This window comes from Diprion similis, chromosome 1 (genome assembly GCF_021155765.1).
Source record: "Diprion similis isolate iyDipSimi1 chromosome 1, iyDipSimi1.1, whole genome shotgun sequence".
Lineage (NCBI taxonomy): Eukaryota > Metazoa > Arthropoda > Insecta > Hymenoptera > Diprionidae > Diprion > Diprion similis.
In genome coordinates this window covers 12259859-12283033 of record NC_060105.1, presented here as the reverse complement: position 1 = coordinate 12283033, position 23175 = coordinate 12259859, and the positions used below count along the sequence as shown (strand labels likewise).

The window sequence follows — 23175 nt, the reverse complement described above, 5'->3', positions numbered from 1 at the left end:
CGTGTGCACCTGAACACTGTTGAACTATGTATACTTGTGCAAATTGGATTATAAATATACGTTGGAGAAAAGTAAGTCAAAAGCGAATCGGAAATACTTTTTAAAGCAAATGAAATCTCCGTTTCTGTTTTATAGGAGTATGAAAAGGAAATCTTCTTTGAATACACGTCTCTTCTTGCCACCTTCGCGACGGGGATACATTGCGAAAAGGAAAATTTTAAAGTTGTTAGAAAACGTGTTTTAGAGTAAAAGGAGAGCATTTATTACACGCTTGAATGAAATCGCTTTCCAGTCACGTTGCATCGACGATTTTTGCTTTTTCGTTGGGGTTGTTTCGTTTCTTATTTTTCTTCCTTTTTTTCTTTTCATTTTCCTTTCTTCAAATACAAAGGGTCTAAAAGGACGAACCCGTGGCTGGTCTTACTCGGGGAGTCAGAACTTAACGCTACAGAAATGGTAACACTGTGTCCTTATTTCGATGAATCCGAAAGAAATGGTGAGTCAATACAATCGGTAAAGTAGAAAAGGGGCAGAAGCTGCTTCAATCGTTGCTCGAACTTCGGACAGCAAATTAAATTTTCCGATGAAAACTCTCCTTGTATACCCAATTTTTTCTTAAGAAAGCCATCTACAGAAAAATCTGTAGATTGTAATAAGTCTATAATAAAATTCGGAACCCTTTCTGTAATTAATGTAGCTGTATACATGCAGACTAGAGTATTTTGAAAAAATCTCCCGTGTTTTTTTTTTTTTCTTCCAATAACATTGAAAAATCGTCAGAGTATTCCCAAACAAAAACCCTGTCAAAATATGAGCTATTTAATATTATTGTTCAAAGATATTCTCAATTTTCTATTTCCATTTAAATAACAAGGGAAAACTTTTTCTCTCATTTTTGTAATTTTATTACTCCTAAACGAATCACTGTACAATAACAAGCAAGATAGATTTTCGTAGGAAATTGAACGTTCCATAAAAAGGGTTTGAATGAAGTAAGGCGAGCTATTCTTACTGTTTTCAAGCTTTTTCCGAAAAAAAAACTTAAAAAAAAATTAGAAGCAAGAGTCGTTTTACTATGGATGGTTGCTCAAACATTTTCATATTTCACATCAGATTGTTGAGAATTTTTTCAGAATTTTCGCAAGACATTTTTTTTTCCTCTTTATTTTGCTGATAAAAAAACTTGCAAATCATAAAATGGTTTCAAAAAATTTTTTTACTTTTCAAAAATCTAATATGACATATAAAAATGTTTCTGCAATGATATATAGTAAAATAACTCCGGCTCTGAGTTTAAAAATTTTGATATCTGAAAGATGATTTTTCATGTCGATCAATAAGATAGTTCTGAAAAATTGTAGAAAATTCGAACCGTGTCGAAAAAATCTAAAAAAAAAAAAAGAAAAGAAAACTGGTGCGTTTTAAAGTGAGAACAATTGTATAAAAAATTGCGGACCAAATGTGAAAGGTCAAGGAGTATACGTATATAGACGGCGTTCTGCGCAGGATAAAAGGAGCTGCGGATACATGCAAAGTGCGAAAACCGAATACAGGCATAGCTAGGTACATACGTAAGGGAATTTTGTTTGCATTTCGTTCACCCTCTTCGTACGAAGGTCCTCTCGACCAAGATGGAGATTCTAGCAAGCGTGTCTGGAATTTTTTCGGATTGTCAAATACGAAAAATTGAACAAAAAGACATTTCCAGACTGACACGAATCCATAAGGTTTACCGATAAGTTCTTCTCGAAGGCTGTAAAGCTGTCAACGAAACAAAGCAGCATCACTGCACGATTTTCTTTAGAATCCGCACAGCTATTGCAATCGGATTTCTACTCTATTTGTTGTTGACGCATTCGTCTTTTATTCTGTTATTATTTTTGAACCCATTCTTTATCTTTGTCACGGTATTCCTTTTCCACGGAATGAAAGGAATTCCATCATTTAATGGAACATAGACATATATTTCAACACTTCTATGGAGGAACTCATGTTGAAGTTCTCAGTCCAAACGGCCTCCGCAAAGAATGCGAGAAAATGCGGAGGTTTTATTTATTTACTCAGTACTGAAGGAGCTGAAATGTCGGTGAAGAAAATATAGATGCTCGACTTCCTGCTGCGATTACATAAAGAAAGACCTTTTACGAGTACTTCTCGCAAAAAATAAAAAAATAAAAAAAATAGCCGGCGTAAAACAGCTTTCACTGGAAATTGATTATAGAATGATTAAAGTGCTTTGAAACATCAGCATCAATACGATACGACTTAAGGATTTTCTTGTTTCCTGTATATTTATCAAGTCTTATCAGTTTATGAAAAATTGCGTCTTGATCTAGAAGCTTTGTATTTGCGCAATCGGTAAAAAAGTCTTAAAAATATTCGAATAGCTGTTTAATTTGCAGCTATATTCCGATTCTTATGTTCGTTGCATAAAAAAAGGTACATAATTTCTATTAATAATGTTTTCATTGACTTTTAGAGGAATTTAGTAAATGTGAGGAAACACCTGTTCACTCATTTTACAACCCATTTACTAAGGACTCCTGGCATGCATATTTTCCACAAATTTTCTTTCTTCAGAAAATTGGTGTACAGCGCAGAGTGAAGAAGGCTAAAATATGCAATCCAATCTACATATGCAAATTTCAAAATAATTATATCTTTGTAAAAACCAGTAGATCGTTCTCGAGTGGTTCAAATCTAATGTAAAAATTATGGAAATCATACGGTCGAAATCAAGTGCGGGAATTTCGATCTGAAGACTAACTTCGGTTAATTTAAATCGAAATTAACATAAGGACAGTATCAATAAATTTATGAAAAGAAAGCCTGGGGACTAAGAATAACGGAGTGGAAATGGTAGATGAAAATGAAGGAGTTCCTGCAATTTGCATATAACAGATTGTTCCTAAAGGACTCTATATAACTGTTGAATCCGTAAGCAGAAAAAAAACGCAGTACGTCTCCACAGCCCTTCTCAACGAGAGCGTAATCTGCAAGGGTCAATGAGCCGTTTTACCCAAGAAATAGGGTGAAACTTTGCGGAATATTCGAATAAATGATACTGTAGTGTGCAAGGTGTGGCAAAATATTGCGCAGACATTATACAAAACCTCGATTTTAGTGTAGTTTTGGGATCGGTGGATCTGAAATCGAAAAAAGTGGAATCTTACAACCGGGGTAAACGTTTTTTCTTCTACATTTAGGTTATGTTACCGTAACTCTGTCAGACCTTTTCTACGACTTGTTTCAAAATAAAAAATGTTCAAACTTTTCCAAGATTTGGAAAATTCTACAAGATCATTTATTGAACTCTGACACATACAACCTTATATTCTTAAAAGACGTTCATAGGAATCTTCTAAATAATTTCTGGTGTCCATTTCCAATTTTCATGTGCCAGTTTGTTTTACTCAACTGGCAGTATTCCAGACGATCCGCTGAAGTGATTTGTAGCTTGAAATTATGCTGTTGTTATCAATACGGTAAACCATTCTCTCTTTTTATTGTGAAAGAAAAAGTTGATAAAAATCGAATACAATTTAACAATTCTTTCATCATTTTCACCACAGTAATCGTCCATGAACAATTTCTTTGTAGGTATGAGGATTCCGGACAGCCACTGAGCATAAAAACGTGTTCTACCGATATATTGATCACGAGTTTTCGCTTGCAGATCACAGGCTACTTTTGTTGACTAGTAGAGAGTCGCTACAGTGTTTACGGAGAGACTTAGTTTAAATTGCAAACAGCGTTGAGCAAATAGGAGCGTCCGCACGGCGGCCGTTTGTCAACCACAAGCGTCGAGCACGTGTAACGTCAACTGGCATTGAGCTAATTAAGCAAAACGTCGCCTGGAGAGATCCTGCGATCAAGAAAGAGGGAAAGAGACTAGAAGCCAAAATTTATATCTCAAGCCACGATGAGGCTTCGATAAACCACTCATCTATTATTCATGAATTCATTCTAATTGTAGTTGTTCCCACAAACACAAACACGAACTGTAAAATCTGATTCAAATGCCGAATGCCTCTGTATCCGGTTCATTTATACATTTTTTATCACAAATTGTCTGCCTGATTCTGGTTTACTTTCGGTTTTGTCAAAATTTTTGGCACAGAGAGAACTTTAGTGTCTGCAGAAAATCGTGTATTATGCAAGCTTGGAATTCTTTAGCTATACTTCCTTTTTCTCCACCATGTATGGAGGGAAAGGAATTTTTGAACAAACAAAATAGATTTCATTAAAGTCCGTTCACTTTAATCTAGTATCCCTTATTTGTTCCAAATACGTTGAATTCAACTATTTCAACAATTCAACTATTTCGATTCAATGAGTTGGTCAAAATGATTTAATCGAGCGAATTTTTTGACGCATTCGTTGACAGAAACAATTTGATACTTCAAATAAGATAAATACACGAATCTAGCCAACAAAAAATTCACATCGACTCAATGCCATACTTTGATCTAACTAGAGCTTGTTTGGCGAAACTGGTCGAATCAGTTGCTCTAATTTGTTTACGAGGTAAAAGAAACACCGCATGCGTTGAAACAAGTAGAGAATATATTCATCGTTAACATCGGTATACTAGTACTACAAACGGCCACTAGGCGGCGGACTTTCTCGCTACGAAAGTAGCTTCAGAGATTCTCATAAAACTGGGCAGCTGTTTCGATACTAAGATACCGTTTACGCAAGATAAGTGTGACGTCAGACAACTTCGAAACGAAGAACACATAATAACAAGTTTTGAATCATCGAAATAGACATCAACTGCAAGTACACAAAAATTAATGACACATATAACCTTACGTTTTCAGTGTTTACCCATTTAGTATCGGGTAAATTCTGCGAAATTTTAATTCAACAGAATTATAAATTAAATTCGGAGAATACGTTTTGTGCGCTTGATGAACTCTAATGTTCAGTCAACAAAATATTTTTGTAACAATAAATTTCATTACCTGTTTCAATTTTCTACCATTGAACTCTTGACTTAACAAAACCATGAGTTAGAAGACGCTGTATTCGATTTGATGTAATAACTATTTCATATTTTTTAAACAAAACGATTGAGGTACGTACAGTCAAATTTTTAGTCATATCAGTGAGCAAGGAACTCACGCCGTATTATCTTGAATAAATTGATAGTCAGTTTGATCGTTCAAGGAATTGATTCGATTCTATATTAAGTTGTCACGAGTGTTTCGTCCATCAAAAGTAATTTGTTGAATTAATATCATTCGTCTCAAATAATCCTTTCCCTTGGTGATAGCAAAGATTTGATATTCCTTATGAAGAGTATAAATCTGCGGGCTATACGCGGAAGCAGGTGCGAAATATTATTACGTTTACTCGATAAATAATTATTGATAAAAGCGTTTTGCAAAACTTTGAGGAGTAGAATTTACGACAAGCACTAGAGCAGCTGACGATAAGTTTAAGACTCTGGAAGGTGATTTTCACCTTAGTTCCTATACCTGCCCATTATATGAAGTAACGAGGAGCCAGGAAGAAATTTTTAAGTCACGTTGTCTCTGCAGCTTTATGAATCTCATTTCCTGGAGTAAACGAGGGCGTCTATAATGTATAATCTACGGTTCTCACTTCTGTTATAGACGGTCGAAAACCCAGGAGATTATAACGTGATCAAGGAAAAGAACAAAAAATCCTGGAATACAGAATAATTGGAACGAAAAAATGACAGACACCGATAAAGAGTGAACATTTAAAGAACGAGAAAACCGGTATCGATTTCTTCTCTTTAATTAAAATTAATCCGACGCAGCAATTCCCACGTTTCTTGGCTTCAAGTGGCCTGTTATGCCTCGTCTAATGCCTGGCATTAGTTACGGTTCAGAACATCACGTGTTCTTCGGTCAGCAACACTGGGCACGTAATTCACCCGGCTTAAATGCACCATTCGTGTGACCCCGAGTTGTCAGAGGGGCATAACTCATGCTATATTTTCGCGTGAAGAATTCTTCTTATTTTATATAGGAATCACACAGCAGCTCGGTACTTTGAAACTGACTAGGACTAAAGGACTAGAACGAGACTAAGATGCGAAAAAATGGAAGAGAGACCAAAAAATGTGGAAACCATCGTAGTTCAGAAAATATTACCGTTGAATCGTATAATTATAGTATAAGACCTACTTCGCCTCCTTGTTGCACAATCTACCATTTTTTGACTGTTAGATTTCTGCTGAAACCAGCTTCCATGGAATTTACCAAAACACCCCGCTGGGTTGGGGTCAAAGGAGTCACTTAGAAGATTCAATATTTCGAATGGTCGATATATCGAAATTTCAACTATGTAGAAATAAACTAAGGAAACATGAATTGGTCGAAATCTTGATTTTTTCAAGTGTCACTGATTAGTAGTCATTCTAGTCAGTGAAACTTTCGAAAATCAATATTTCGAACAATTCATCACCCGTTACTTTATTTTGGCATGTTTGAAATTTCGATATATCGGCCATTCAAAGTATTAAACCTTCTAACTTTCGACCCAGACCACAAACTTTCTATTTGGAAACCTAAGCTGACTTCATCCTTCAATTACTACACTTACTAAGAATTTTGTGAGTAGCATCAGCTCATGTCCCCTCTACAAAACCCGAAGACTTATCGTTCTCAACCAAAAGTCAGTTTCGTCAACAATATTGAATACTTTATGCTAAGATGAAAATCGGAAGACAATCAAGCACAATAAAGACGATCATAAAATTAAATTTGAATAATAATAATGTCCAAAAGATATGAACAAATATTGTTTAAACAAAATATCATTCAACTAGATTTCAGAGAATGTTTTTTTCTTCTTCTCATATGAAATAAATTTGTTGAGTTTACTGAAAACGCGTGAATTTTTACAGAATCTTATCATATTTTTGAAATTTCCGCTTTCGAAAATTTTTTAAGACTGTATTTAAAACACTATTCGTTCAGTGCCTTGGAAACAGTGTGATTGAAAGTCCGCTAAAGATGTAGAATTGATCTAAAACTAATACAACTACAACAACCGATTCACCATATTTCTATCCGTCTTCAGAATCTAAATCCAGAACCCACAAGCGCATCTTTATCTTCCATAGACTTTGATCCAAACAAGACGATCATATTTCACGTGTACTTAAATATTTGTGCACGAAAAAAAGTCCAAAAGACTCGTTTTAGATGGTACATTTCTCAGGAGACAATCGCCTCACGTTTCCACAGCGGCACAAAGGTGTCCTAACGAAAAAGTGAAGAGATATATTTATTTCCAAAAAAAAGTCCTCGGGTCGACGCTGTAATCTTTACCCTGAAGAAGACTACGTGCAGGCATTCATCACAGATATATATATATATATATATATATATATATAACTATAACATATATTATATATATATATATATAACTATAACATATATTATATATATATATATATAACTATAACATATATTATATATATATATATATATTTACGGGATCTGTGATTCTGTAAGTAAATGCCGTGGGAAACCCACGAAGGTTTTGTGCGAACAAAGACATAATTATACCCTAGTTTTTGTTTTGTCTTCAGTCTGGGTTGAAAAGTGGACATATGGTGGTGGTTGGTAGCAAAAAGTCGAGCTTATCTAAAGATTTATTATCTAGGCCCTCCAGGTCCTTAATGGAAATTTTTCAAAAACAATATCAGACCAAGGATCCTTAAAGGGTAGGTATGCTTTCAAACGCTGGTAGGTCCACGTCGGAAAAAAGGTCCTCCAGAAGCTTTTTAACGAAGAAATAGCTCACCGTTGCAGTTGTGCTTGCAACGGTAAGCATTTCAAAGTTATTTCATTTCGCCCAATTACACGAATCTTATGGTCACACTTGACTCGTTACGCCACACGCGTTCCATCGAGACGTTAGAGCTGCATGTGCAGATAACAATGCTTAGTAATTACAGTATACGTATTCCATTGAATGCTATGGCATGCACTGGGACCGAGTGTAGCACCAATTATACAGCTCTGTACATGTGCATGAGTACCTCGACGTTTTCCTAACGAGCGGAACGGTGTCGAGACGTAATATCGCTGGTAACTCATTCACGTGTTTGTTAAAATGATATTCAAATTATGTGAAAATGTTTTTCTTCCATTGAGGTGAGTCCGAGTACAAATATAGGAAACCTCGGAGCAAAGTGGTCGTACAAGATAGAGTCAATTTGCTTTACCAATGCAATCAATTTCTACTCTCAGTTTGGTTCATCAACCGAAATGAATCCATCGTTTGAAAATTATTTCGGCAAAAAAAACGTAAAATATTTCGTCTACGCGAATTAAGATTTGTGTTCTTGTTTGCGTTGAAACTTTGTCGACAGACATCCTAGAGTTTTTCATGCTTAGTCAGATTATTTATCTTTGCTGTGTGCAAAGATACAGAACAAATAAAAATCCAGGAATCATATATTTATATATGAATATACATTTTCTCCAATTTTGAAATTACAGTTAGATATTACATGATACACGTATATTCTGTATTGAAATAAAGTTCATCGAGCAGCTATGATACGAGAGTTTAATCCTGATAAAGAATTGTTGCATGTAGTTAAATTATACTATATTGTTCGCCATTTAATCACATCCACTGCTTATAATAGAATTGTTAAAACACAAATATTTTTCCTAAAATGAAAAATCATTTTACCTCTAATATGTATAGTATTTATTTACATTATCGGATATTATTATTTCTAAATAATTCATAAAAATCACTCTGCTTTGACTTCTTCTGTCAATGAACGTCTAAAAACGTCCATTTCGATTATTTCATATTAAAGTCCGTTGAAATAATATCGCTGTGGAAAGGAGGGTCTGATAGAACGTATATTTGGAGTACAAAACTAAATACATGACACTGGGTACACATCTGGACGTAGCGTGAACCTTATAGGATCCGACAATGTGAAATGGAGATTTTTATGTTTTGTACATTTTTTAGAACAGACGTTGACATCTTTCGGGAAAATATTATGGCACATCAGATAATGAGAAACATTTCACTCATGTCGTGAATTTAGGAATACAGGCCAAGGTATAAGTGCCGAGATTCAATGATTGACAGTAATTGGGGCGACATCGAAACGGCATTAAGCTTCGAAACTCAGCATCCCATCGTTTTATGCTAATACCATTTTATCGTTGCTCTTTTTCGGAAAAAGTCGATGCTGCATGCAAAAGAAAAACTTACATACAATATGTTCACGTTTAAGGTGCAAATAACCCAGAAATTATTACTTCTTTTAATATTTAAATGAACCAATTTCCTGCGGCTTGGAAAGCAAGGAAAAGCTTACGATTAGGATCGTGTTGGAAGAAGTGGTGAATTTGTAGGCTGAAAATTTCTCAGAAAAGTTTTCTAGGTCGTAACTGGGAAAGAGAAGTTAAGAACTCACTAACAGAACAAGACGGGAAGCTGAACCTTCTTCGATCTTTTTTCGGCAATTTGAGAAGGAACGGTTTCTTTAGGTTGGAAACAAATTACTCCAAGAATATCAGGATCGCACTGATTTCGGAAAACCTTCAGGTAGTTAGACGGTAGCTGAAAAAAAACCAACAAGGTAGACGTTTCCTTTAGGTTGGAAACAAATTACTCCAAGAATATCAGGATCGCACTGATTTCGGAAAACCTTCAGATAGTTAGGCGGTAGCTGGAAAAAACCAACAAGGTAGACAGAATTCTAAGCACTTCTCCATTCCAACTACCGTTTCAAACATCGGTGAAATGATTCGATGGACGCATCACGAAACTTGTGCTTATAAAAAATAATTCTTGCTCATCGAATATTAGCGAGCGCGGTCTCGGCGAAAGTGACGGATTAGAATTGAACCTGGATGTTGGCGTAACATCAACACGAGATGAATCGATTTCGAGACATTGGTTTGGCAAGCAGATATAGCATCGCGAAACAATAAGCACTACGCTACTCAATTATATCCGTCGGCATTGAACGGTGGCAACGGCGCGCTATGGCTGGCGTAGATTGTCTCGAATTGCCAAACACGAACTGCTTGCAAGAGAAATCCGATTTCCACAGAAGGTTACAGGCGCATGTAGGTATGAGGGAATAAAACCTTGTGTCACAGTCGGTATATGGTTGTACGTATGCCTAATATTACAGAGACACGTACCGCCGTCACGGAGAATTTTAGATTAGGAAGCGACAAAGCTCTGTAGATAGGCGTGAGCAAACAGTCCATGGCTCGAGAATTTTCAAGAATATCGATTACGCGTCATTGGCATAAAAAACTTAGAAAACATTGAGACGGAATGAATTCGCGTCGAAGATCCGCTTTTAAATTGGCTGTTATTTGATTAATTGGAATCCATCAACGAAGCGAAATCCCATCGGTCTACAATCACTCGTTTGGAGATAGAATTTTTTAGATTCATTCATTCGAATGAAATGAATAATTCCTGAAATTCGTTCAAGATTTTAATAAATTTCTCGCGTTATCTATGAGTCTAGCTTTTCTTAGTGATTCGTCTCGCAAAAAGATTGAGAAAGATGTGTAGATTTGAATTTCGGCAATAACCGTAGCTGCCCCCTCGTGGTTGGGAACCAGACACAGAATATACATTCATTTGACTGGCAGACGAAAAAGTTTTATAATCTGGCGTTAACGGGCAAACGTGTAAGGTCGGATTATAAAGACAAAACATCGGTTTTTTCTGGATGTCGGTCACCACAGCGGACGGATTTGAAGAGGAGCTGAAAATGGAGCTCGTGGTTCTACCCGGAGAAGAGGAATGCAAACTCGGGACGAATTCGATCAAAATGGCGTCCTGTAAGTACACAAACTTTTGACAAATGATTGGACGTGACAGGTATATAAGATCGGATAAAAGTAGGTAGGAATTTTAATCAGATAACCATATCAAAAGATTGCCCACAATTTACTGTGTCTACGCATTTTATTGTCTCAATTCTTGCACAAATTTTATATTCGTACCGATGTTATGTTCAAATTCTGAACGAGTAAACGATAAAGTAAAAAATATAAAACTGAACCGCGGAATATAAAGATAAATATGGTCATATATTATGCAGCATGGCTCTTCAAGGAGAAAAAAGGAAAACACCGTTTTTCTCTTTCACCCTCAACGTTGACCAGTTATTTTCAGTGTGGAAATGAACCTCTCACGATCACTCCAGTAAAAATATCTCGTACGTAACTACAATTGAGTCATCCATTTTAATCAGCGAATCGAAAAGTATTGGAAGCATATAATACAAAAGCATTAGAACGCTGTAATATTGTTGTCCAAAGTATTTACGGAAGAAATGTGTAAATAAAATTTAGTCACTTCATTAATTCTTCTCATTTAAATTTGACGAGAGTCAAGTTTTTGTTAAAATATATCTTTCATTCGACAAATATTGTTAAACCGTGTTCGATTACCAGTTTGTAAAATCTAACGCTTACCAACTTCAAAATCTCGAATAACTCTTGGAAATATTTATCAGTGTGTATATTTTGATTAGTTCAATTTGAGAATGAATACCGACCTATGGATTAAAAAATTGAGCCGAGCAACGTAAATTTTTTCATTCTTGCGGATAAGAGTCTATCTCAATGTAATGCACACAGTCCTTAAGTAAACAATTCAGGGCTGGAACGATAAGGTACAAGTTTCAGTTTACGTATTCAGGAGTTGTTGGACGAACAAAGTGCGCACGTTCTAGCGTGAAAATAATGTGAGTACAGATTCTCGCAGCGTGATGGTTTGTAATTTTATATGACATCGATTTCTAAATGGAAAAAGGCTGTCATAAGCATATTATCATTTTCTCTCTCCTTCTCTCTCTCTTTCTCTTGTACGACTTTTTTTCTCTTTTCTTTTTTTTTTATCTTTATCGTTTTCCTATATTTCCCGCTGTCCCACTACACTTCGCACCAGTAGGGGAGTTATTGAATTGTCTGGAATAGCCTTGCGCGCTGTGTAACTATTGGAGATTTTCACCACGCGTGAACCTAGCCATCGAAAATCCCGAAGTAGAAGAATAAAAGAAATCTCCGCACTACAGATTGTGAAAGAAGAAATGATTCGCGGGTGTGATTTTTTTCCACCCCTTACAAGTTACACCCCTAATACAGAATGGTTGATATTTTTTATTCAAACTCACATTCCAGCCTACGTCGTTATACGTATCATTTTCATCGATCTTCTCTGGAACAACGAATTAACTTTTGTGCGATTTGCATGCCTTCACACCGAAGAGCCCTAATGAATACCTCGAAATACAACAGAATAATGCTGTGCCTGTGCCAATATCTTTGTTGAACATTTGGGTCTGGTACTCAGGCACTTTGATCTGAAAATGAAAGGAAATCCATTAGGTATACATATACAGCTAGGAATCAACGGTGGTGTGAAGTCTTCAACTTGGAACGAAGCCCCGGGTTTCCATGCATATATTATACCTATATGGTCTGCGTATACCGTTCGTGTCTTTTATTATTCCTATGTATACTTTGGCGTGGTTCCTTCTCTCTTTTTGTGTCCGACCATGTATCGTTTTCCCCAGGAATGAACCACCGGAAATATCGTACTGGGATAGATTTGATAAGTTATAAGGAATCAAAGTTGGATAGAGTGCGGGGTATAGGTAGCCGCCTTGGGGGGTTCGAGCAATATCTTTCCTTAACTGCGAACAAGCGTTGACCCCAACGTAACCATCGCGGGATTCTCGTCCTCCACAATCAAACGAATACGAGAAGTCGTTACGTGGCGATATCCACCCTTACGAGATATCATATCAAAGTTCGACATTTTAACGTCCCTTCGCCCAGGGAGCCTCTGGCTCGATTCCAATATACCATTTCGATATAAAGAGGTCAGAATACGACCAAGAACTTGGTTACGATTGTGTCAACCTCATCCCGCATGAGCTCAATCCTTACACCATCAAAGAAAAAAGTTTAACTCCATTCGCGTTGCAAAAACTTCTAATCTTCCGATGTTTCACCGAAAGTCGTTATTTTTTCTTAGGACGAACGTTTCCTGAGTAGATATTTGATCACGCCTACCTAATGTACCAGCAGGCCCTTGAAATCAGGCGCAACTCATTAAGGCACACCTAACGTAGCCTTAGTCAGGCCAGTCTCAGACATCTCTTACCAAGGCGTTCCTGGTGTGATCATAGTCAGATCAGTAGGTATATCTGATTGTGCATGGGACATGCCTGATCCAATCCCGAGCAGGCTCAAGCCAAGCAAACTCTACTAGGTGCACCTGATCAGACCCTGACTAAAGCTGACACATCGCAAGTACTGTAATCAACCACCAGGCGTCATGGAAGTCCTGGACGTTTTCGCGATAAAAGTATAAGATGACCTGTAATAAAGTGTGGTCATCTACTTGCAAAATCGTGTGAACTATCATTTGCCAGTTTATTATTTTTGTAGGTATCTACTTACAGATATCAGCTACTCATTTTTCGAAGGTGTAGGTACCCATCGCTTTGCATCTATGTATATGCAACAATCGTTGCCGGAGCCTGATCAGGTAGCGTCTCAATCTGCCATGATAAACTCCTGATGCAGTATTGATCCTGATTCTGATCAACACCTGATCAGGGTATTCTAGAACGGCACATTACAGTTCTGGTTAGGCCCTGATTAGGTAGTTTGAAGGTAGTAACGTAGTCCTGACTTTATGGCCTTCTCTGACAATGAGCCTGATGAAAATTTCTAATTGGAATTCAGGTCAGTACAGGTGCAGATGATTTTCACCAGGTTGAAGTAAATATATGAAATTCAAAATAGTGATGATTGTGCATGACTGAATTAGTTAAAACTGCCAAACATACGAAATGGTGAACCGTACCGAATTCTTAAATCTGAAGAATAGTTTCGAAAACAGTTGTCCCAAACGAATGTAAACTGAGTGGTACGGAAATTTCACTACTTTTTGATGATGCAGGTAGGTGATATAGTTGAATCCGTCAATTTGACTTTTATAACTGTAAAGTTAGATTGAGAGTCTTACGTCGATTGTTAGCGTCCATCAGTGCCTGCTTTGAGACGTCTGCAACACATTAGTACGATTCAAAGCAATTTATCATCTTTTAGACAGGACGTAACCTCGAACTGTACAAACAAAGGGGATGTGCCTTCTTGCTTCTACAATTCGACAAATTCAACAAGCTTAAGTTCATCAATTCTGAATGCATCAATCATTGGATATCATGAGTTCCAGCGCAGATGACTAAGGCTAACGCGAACCATGACTAATTGCCTACTCAACCCGGATTGTCTGTCCATGTGCTTTGGATAACTCTCTCTTTTTAAAGTGAGATAGCTTACGACCCTTCATCCTAAATCAATTAATCAAGGATCTTTGAATATCATGCTTCAAGAACAGGGGCAAACGCCCCGAAATGATACATCAAATTTGTCGATGGAGTGTAGCTGCTATTTTGTGAATTCGATGAGATAAAGTGATACAAACTAGTACACAATATTAAGGATGACCGGTGACTCGTAAACTAATCAAAGTATGTTCTACCTACTTATCCTTAACCCTATCAAAATGGTTTCCTATTTCGGTGGACATATATTTAAATATTCATAACCAAAGTTCGACTCGTCAGAATTGATTTTTAACCGGTTGACTGGCAGGGTATTTTCGAGTTTTTGTGCCAAAACTGGTGCAAGCATATTCTTTACTATAATACGCGAAAATCTGTTTTAGGGGGTTTTTGGTGTTGTCGATTCCATTTCTGAACTTCGTTTTTGCTTTGCATCACGTTACAGGGTTGAAAAAAACGGTTGAGGGTGAAATTTATAATTTCCCCAAAAAGTTGAATTCGGGGGTTTTTAGGGACGCTCATTTAATTCCTGAATTTGATTTTCACTCCGCAGCCCCCTGAAGGGAAAAAAAATAAGGCTTGATAGCGAAATTTTTCAGTTTTTCCAATACTCAATAATACAAATACAAATCCAATGTCAGATTCATGAAGTTGAAATAGCAGATCCGAAGAACGTGAACATCAAAATGCAAATTACTAAAAATTCATTATTGTTATTTTTGTTTATTTACATTTCAGTATCCGCCATTTATAATTTTTTTATTCAGACAGCGGATTCATAGTTAGCAACCCAAAAAACCTCGGAGTAAAAATTTTACAATCACGATCACTTAAAAAGTATGTACTTTAAAGGGTGTAGAATAATTATATATGATTTGCTATTTAACAATAATGTAGCCTGGAAAAAAATATTTTTGTATTTTGCTTCAAATTTCATGAAAGAAAATATGAGCTTGGCACCCATGAATGCAAAGTTGTAAACTAGAAATCCATTACGTGTTCACTCTAATGAATATATGTATAATAACTTTTGATATGGATTTAGGAAAATTCTGAAAAATTAGATATCCGAGTTGAAAGATAGAGAATCGAAATACTTGTGAAGAGAAAAAAAATATTTCAACCTCTAGATTTAATTGAATTCTGAAAAGGTTAAGGGTCTTTGATACCATGTGAATGAAAAATTTGGATTCCACCTGGATAATTCTCCCGACACTGATCTTTCGCTTGAATATCATTTCTGATGTAGCGCAAAATTCACTAATCTTTATATAATGCATAATTATATATTCTGCGCGATTCCTCGTCGGCTCAAAGGTACATAGTTATACATTATTATCAAACTCTGTTGCCCCCGGACGTTTCCGACAAAGCTCGAGCGGCGAAGAGCCCTTTAGAACGCTTTGAACGCTGTAAAAATATCGCGGAGGAAAAACGAGAACCAGTTAGTCTTATCTACGCGGTGAAACTGCCTCTCAAACGTGCTTTAAATCTTTTTTCGTGAAAACGTACACACCATTTTTAACGAACACAATAACGTAGCGTCACGTTTAGTCGCTCGCACACTGCCGAGCTAGCAAATATTACTGTTTCCTTATCGAGGCAGAACGCCAAACTATACAAGTGTTATCGACTTCCTACTTTCAGCCAGACAACAGAAATGACTTGCGACGAACACTCATAAGCCAGGTGTAAATGGGCGAAAAGGAATAACTTTTTACGTCAGATGAGCCATACTCTCGGTTACACCATTTTACTTTGTCATAAAGGAGTCCTAACCTAAAAAAAATTGAATCGTGTACCTCTCGATCCGAGATGAAATATGATGATTCTAGATAACAGTACACGTATGGGTACATAATGGAACTGAGTCTGACATATGAGGATAAAACCATATGTGATATTTACGCTGGATTAATTCCATCCCACAAAATGAAAAGCAACGGTAACAAAACATCGACATCGTTGATACGAATTTTAAAGATAAGAGAAGAACACTGCGTGGGCCGTGGACATATTTCCTTTACAAAATCGCTACTGATCGTGAGAGTCCGTGTAATTTAATCCACGGATGTGATATCTGTATACGTATATCTGGCGAATAAGCCGATGTGCATTCCTACTCGTTACGTTTTAAGTGTACTTATAATACATCAGCAAGTATAATCATACTTGTGTGTAAATGTGTCCACACTTTATACCTTAGGCATGAAAAGCGTTATATTCCAGCGAGTTTGCCATTGTAAGCACACAAAGAACCACTTAGCGAACCCCTGCGTAAAAAAAATCATCCGATGGATGCGGCTTACCATCGGGGAATACACCTTCCACTGGTAGCTGCCCCGCGGTTTGATGAAACCTCTTATAAAGAAGAATTTTGTAGGAGTTCCCTGCGACAACGGGATTCACCCCCTCGCATTCACCGCTTCGCTAACCAGGTGAAGACTACCTTACCCCTAACTTCCATCGAGTGAAAGATCCTTTTAAGGACACACGCGCAAGCACGTCTACGTCCACGTCTCAAAGATAAAACTGATTACATATTTGTTGTATTTTTGAGGGTGAAATTAACGCGAGAAGAATGTATTGATCGCTTTGTAACGGACGTATGGCGACACCTGTCAGCGAACTGTAAAGCGACACCACATAAGGATGTAACGTATCGACAGACTAGATAAGTCAAATATGCAGGCTAAATCAAAACAGCGCTATTCGTAAAATTATGGGGTCTACCCAACTGACGAGCAAAAAAAAAGAGGGTATCTTCAAGAATTTTTTTAATAAGTTTCAACTGTAAATATTGATATAGGATTTGTTAGGCTTAATAAATGCATTCTCGAATTACGTATTAAAATTAAAAATATAGTTAAAATAAAAATTTCAAAAACGTACGATTCAGACCTACTTCTTTTCAGACTGATTTTTGTGTATAAAAAGTAATTAAAATCGATGAAAAAGTTTTTTTTATGTGATTCGAGGGTATAATTTATTAAGCCTAACAAACCCTTTATCAATATTTACAGTTAAAAGTTATTAAAAAAATTCTTGAAAAAACCACTGCAGTAACTTCAACATAATACTTACTGCAACATTTTTTGTAAATACCTGCAATCGAGCTTTACTCTACTTTGAGCATTCAGAGTTCACGTGATATTTTATACATGAGGATTATTTTCTTCGTTTGAAACAACTTTTCATTACTTTTTTCGCCTCTCTTTTCACATTTTAGGACTCCCGTCGGTTTGGAGGACGTAAGCAAATATCCAGACCTTTTTGCAGAGCTTTTGGCAAGAGGCTGGTCGGAAAAGGATGTCCAGAAGCTTGCCGGTCTCAACCTCATCAGAGTTTTCAAAGCCGTTGAACAGGTAATTCCTTCAGCCGGTTCGAATGAATTTGATTGTAGACGGAAAAATTGTTTGATAATCGTGGCTTGCCCCGAGCAAATCATTGCTGTATTGACATTTATGATTACATCGATTTGCTGGTTTGAAGAAAATTTCTTCTTGTTAAAATAGCCAGTACTGTAAAATATTTGAATCAGATATCAACTTCATTATTATTTTTAGTCTCAAACTCCATCAGGATCGTACAAAAGTTTTTAATACTTGGGCCAATATATATTCTCAGAATAAAAAAGTCTAATTGAAACCTATTCAAACTTTTTCCGTTTACTGTAATCAAATAGTAATCAACGTACGTCTCTGTCTGCAAACAGAATAAACTTTTCAGTCCCTGAATTCGTGACTATTAATCATAATTATTAATTTGATCCGGATTTGCTTTTAGAGCTTACTGATAAACAACTTCAAACTCGTTCAAACACACACATAATATTGTTGTCAATAGTGATTTTCTTAAAGAATTTCCTCATTTCGTTTGCAAAATTTTTTTTTTATGTCTTTGAAATTTGAACAAACGTGGATTTGGTTAAAGAATCATAACTGATTTTTTCATCAGATACGATCACTTTGACTTTGTAATGGTAAAAAGATCGATTTGTCTTCCACGTAGTCTTGTAGGTTGCAGACTCGATGATTTTTGAAGTTAAGCTGATTTATAGTGTTCAGGAATTTATTTCTTAAGCAATGTAGCGGTATTTATAAGTTAATAATAAATTTAATGCCAAATTTTTGTGTATCTACGGATTCCAAGGTTGACTAAAACGCGTGATGATTATATTTTCAATACCTACTGTAAGTAGATGTAAATCGATAGAAAATAAGTAAGAAACAAAATAACGTATATTGTAAAAAACGAGTCGTACAATAATATTTCACGCAGTTGACTGTTAAAATCTGCTCAAATATTCATTTAAAAAAAGAAGTAGTAAACAGAGAAAATCCATTACTGGAAAGTTCTTTCTCCTTTCAGTTACGGAATTGTTGCTTTGCGATACAAATTTAAATTGCCCCAACCTGCTTCATACTCGATGAAAGTGTCACTTTCCGGTTGACTGAAAAAGATTCATCCCCCCCCCCCCCATTTTTTCTTCCTCTACTTTCTTCTCCATATTCCATCCTATAATACACAGTCTGGGAATTTCATTCCGAGCACAGAAGACTGGCGGCAAGACTCCGTCGCTTTACGTTGGTACAGCATATCCTACAGAAAAATATAAAAAGTAGATACAACATTCCGATTTCATTTCTTGAGTCTTGATTGGAAAATTTTATTCTAGATTAGAGCGTATTTTGTTAGAAATCATTTGAATTGAACATGATTAAAAACAAAGTACAGATAAATAGTTTCACCTTTTTTGTATACTTTGTTTTTTTGATCAAAATGCAATCCAATCAATAAAAACCTCCGAAGAAAAGTAAATTTTAATGAACCCCAGATCAAAAATTCGAATTTCACTACCTTGTTTTATTTTTCAAATTTTACCGATTGACATTTCCACTTTCAAGTTAAATTTGAACTCAAAACAATCGAATAATCCGGTAATGAGTAACGTGAAAGTTACAATATTTATAAAAAATTCTAAAACTCATACGAATGAAACGTTAACCGAACGGTTTGTCGGGAGAAACTTTAGCGGCACGTTTCGTTGTTGAAAAAACTCATTTACCGGGCGAGTTGTGCTGTGGAAACTTCTACCGAAGCAAAAGTCTTGCTTGCGACTGTCCAGACAGTAGGCAGTACGAAGAGTAGAATGATCTGCTGCTTTTCTCGTGGGATGGTCGCCACTAATTAGTAACTCTTCGCATGCCGAAGCAATTCGTGCGGAATGAATGCTCCGCAGTCTCGAGGGCCGGACTTAATTGATGATTAATTTGACCCCGTTAATTAGAAGCTCGACAATCTGAATCACGATATTTAATAAAGACTCATGAAACTAAGAAATCACAGACGGATACTGTTCTGCCATTATCTCACCTTCATTTCGCACCAATTAGGTATTAAGTTTTCGAATGATATTCGAATTCTACATAATGTGTTGTATATGGAGTATTCCACGCCAACTCGACCAGTTTTAAACCCCGACCATCTCAAAATCGTTTCATGTTTTTTTTTTAACATTCTACTCGGTAAAAAACGCAACCTGAATTTTTTTTATAATTTTTAAACCCAAAATTATATTTACTAACTAGAGTGGCATATCATTGAATTAGTGAAGCCGAACATTTACAAGTAAACTGACCCTTCTTTGTCGTTTAAGATTTGATTCTGTGTTAATTTTGGGTGTAAAAATTAAAAAATTCTGAATTGGGTGAAAAAAAAGAAAAAAATTCGGCCCACGTTTTAGTTGAGGGGGATTGTTTTGTGTCATTCACTAGATTTTTGAGAAATTTTTCAGATTTTTAACAATGGGCATTCGCAATCGACTTCAAATATTTATTTAAAAAAAAAAGACTGAATAAAAATTTTTTTTTCAATTCAGGCCGCGTTTTTTACCGAGTAGAATTTTAGAAAAAAATATTAAATCATTTTGAGGTAGTTGGGGCTTAACTCTAGTCGAGTTAGCGTGGAATACCTCGTATAAATTATCGTTATTTTGGATCTTGTTGGTACCTGTGCAGTCATTATAATGATTTTTTGATGTATAACTATTTTATCAAATTGGTAAAACAAATAATTAAATAAATAAAAAATACCAACCGATAAATCTCATTTTTCGGAAGCTAGAAGTTGGTTGGTAAAAAAATTTTACCGTTCTAAAGTGACAGAGTAAACATGAAATGCAAGACTCAAGTATGTTTCATTCGCTTTGATAGTGAAATTAAAGTTACACGATAAAAAAAGTCACGTACGTGACACTTTGCAATTTTTTTCCCTCGACTTTAATCCCGAAGCAGAATATACAGTCTCATCTTATTTTCGCAGAGCAATTTCCTTGGTGGTCGTCAAATTATAAGTTTCTTTATTTCCCTGACAGCCGACACCAAGCGTCACGTCTAATGGCAATGGGGCAAAATGAGAGATGAAAAAAAAAAAAAAAAAAAAGAAAAAATGAAATTATCAACATAGTGATAATCAATTAAAATCATCTCGAGTCTCGAACTCCTTCCAACATCTTGATTTCACAATTTCCAATGGCAGATAATATGCGGAGAAAAAATTGATTATAAATTAAAATAACAACAAAGTGAAAAGCAAACGTGGGCGAAAGTTCGAAAAAATATGAAAGAAGGGAAAAGCGAAGGAAAACATAATACCGAGTACGTTGAGTCGCGTCGTTGACCTCGTTTCACCGATTGTGCTCTTGTCATTTTGGAACTATGATAAAACGAAATGAGAAAAAAGAGCAACACATACGGTATGCAAATGATGGAAAAAAAAAACGAGAAACTCTTCTACAGTAGAATAAAATTCCATCGGCTACACGTACAGGTAATACAGCCATTTCACCAAGCGCGGAAATGAACGGACTGGATTGCTCAACACGACGAACCTGGACGCGGAATTATTGGATATTGTCCCGCACGGGTCACTTCACGTGGGTAGATTCGACTTCCGGTCGCAGCAGGGAGGACGTTACAACCTAAACCTGAACACGAAACGGCGAATAGTTTGCGAGGTTTACACTGGGTACAAATAATGGGTTGTGTAGGTACGTCGAGTCGCACACATAGAAAAATAGACCAGCCAGGCACCTACGGGTTTTTAGTTTTTATTACAAGGACATGGACGTACGTGTACGAGTGTACAGTTACAAGTTTAATTGAAAACTCTTGCCTGAAATCACGCGCAAAAGTTGGCGTAACTGTTGGAGGCATTAATGAAAAGAAAAATGATAATAGATGAAAACTCTCGTGGATAGAGAGGGGGGGGGGGGAGGGGGGGGGGGTTGAAATTGCGAATTTGAAAAGTGCCAAAAGTGACAGATTCCGAATTTTCTGGTGACGAGCCCAATTCTGAAGGGACGAAATTCCGAAAGAACGTAACTCCGTGGAATCAAAGTTCCGAAAGTGGGAAAATGAGATAATTTAAAAATCTGGAACATCAAAGTTCTGAATGATCGAAAATTTTCAGTTCTCTGAATTTCTGTGAGTATATACTAACTTTCGGAACTTTGCTCTGTCGTAACTTGAATTTTCAGAATCTTGCATCCGGAAACTTTGAGCCGTCAGGTTTCCAAACATTCGAAACTTTGTTGTTTCTTCAAAGTTCGATTTCTTTACTTCAAGTTTCGCCTCCTAATAATTTGGAATTAGGAGCTTTCGGAGCTTTTCAAATTCCGAACTTCAGCCCAACCCCATGGATACATAATTGAAAAATTCGGTTGACACGATACACGCATAGTGATGTTTCGAAACCATTAGTTCACGCTAAAAATTGAATTTTAATATTTTTGTCGCTTCATTTTTGGGACCCAATACTCAAGCAATCATTTCATCAATTTTGGTATTTACAAAACAAAAAAGAAAAAAAGAACTGTTCTCACTAGATAATCTTCTATAAAATGTGTGTCTAAATCGATTTTTTCAAAAAAGCAAAAAGTTCTTTCCGAGTGTAGAGGGGTTAAATCGCCTTTGACTTCGCAGCACTTTGATTATTCTGGAAATATTACTAATACACGTCATATGTAGTAAATATTATATACGATTGTTTGGAAAAGGTAAGAGGATACTTTCACCCCTCGAATTGATTGAATTGTTGCTATAAATTTTTTATGCCGTGAGTTAGGAACGGTTTGTGACCCGAATGAGGGTTGCGAAAATTTTCTGGCTATCCAAGGACAGTTTGATGAAAACGTCGATACAGTAGCTCGTCAGTTATCCAAGAAGCTAGTCAGGGCACATGAAATATAAATGAAACGGAGCTCTGAACAACTCCGACGCCACTAAATCGCTCGGAATAATTACGAGCCGGGAAAACGATGACCAGATAAAAATACGTCCAAATATATCATCATATAAAACCTGAATTATACATTATCATACATAATAACATTAAATCAGATCTAATGTTAATATATTGTTAAATCTGATTGTAACAATTCTCAGGTCTGAATGCGACTAGATATGTTTGCAGGATCTGACAAGATCTCGTACTTATTTGATTAGATACAGAAGTTACATCAGGCTGACGTAACATCACGTAGGACCGACCAGATTCTGTCATATTAGGTTAGAACTTTCGAAATCTAATCTCAAATCTAGCTGAACTCGATATTATACCTCACAGTTGGATATCCGCATATTTACTGCAGTATAGTTATGCAGGTGGATCAGATAGAGCCAGATGAGTTAGATCAGAATAGACCAAATCATGGGATGTATAATTCGATTATATTAAATAAAATTACACTCACTTGGATCAGATTAAACAAAGATAAAATTAGCGTTCAATCACACGTAATTGGTCAGATACGTTTT

General features: G+C 36.2%; 1 protein-coding gene across 1 annotated transcript in view; it reads left to right on the top strand.

Moving 5' to 3' along the window:
* The window catches only part of LOC124406706 (dipeptidase 1), a 121490-nt gene that overhangs the window by 87892 nt on the left and 10423 nt on the right, over positions 1-23175 (top strand). Inside the window, exon 9 of the mRNA XM_046882276.1 lies at positions 17586-17721. Coding sequence (XP_046738232.1) covers positions 17586-17721 — 136 coding nt within the window. The remainder of the gene's footprint in view (positions 1-17585; positions 17722-23175) is intronic.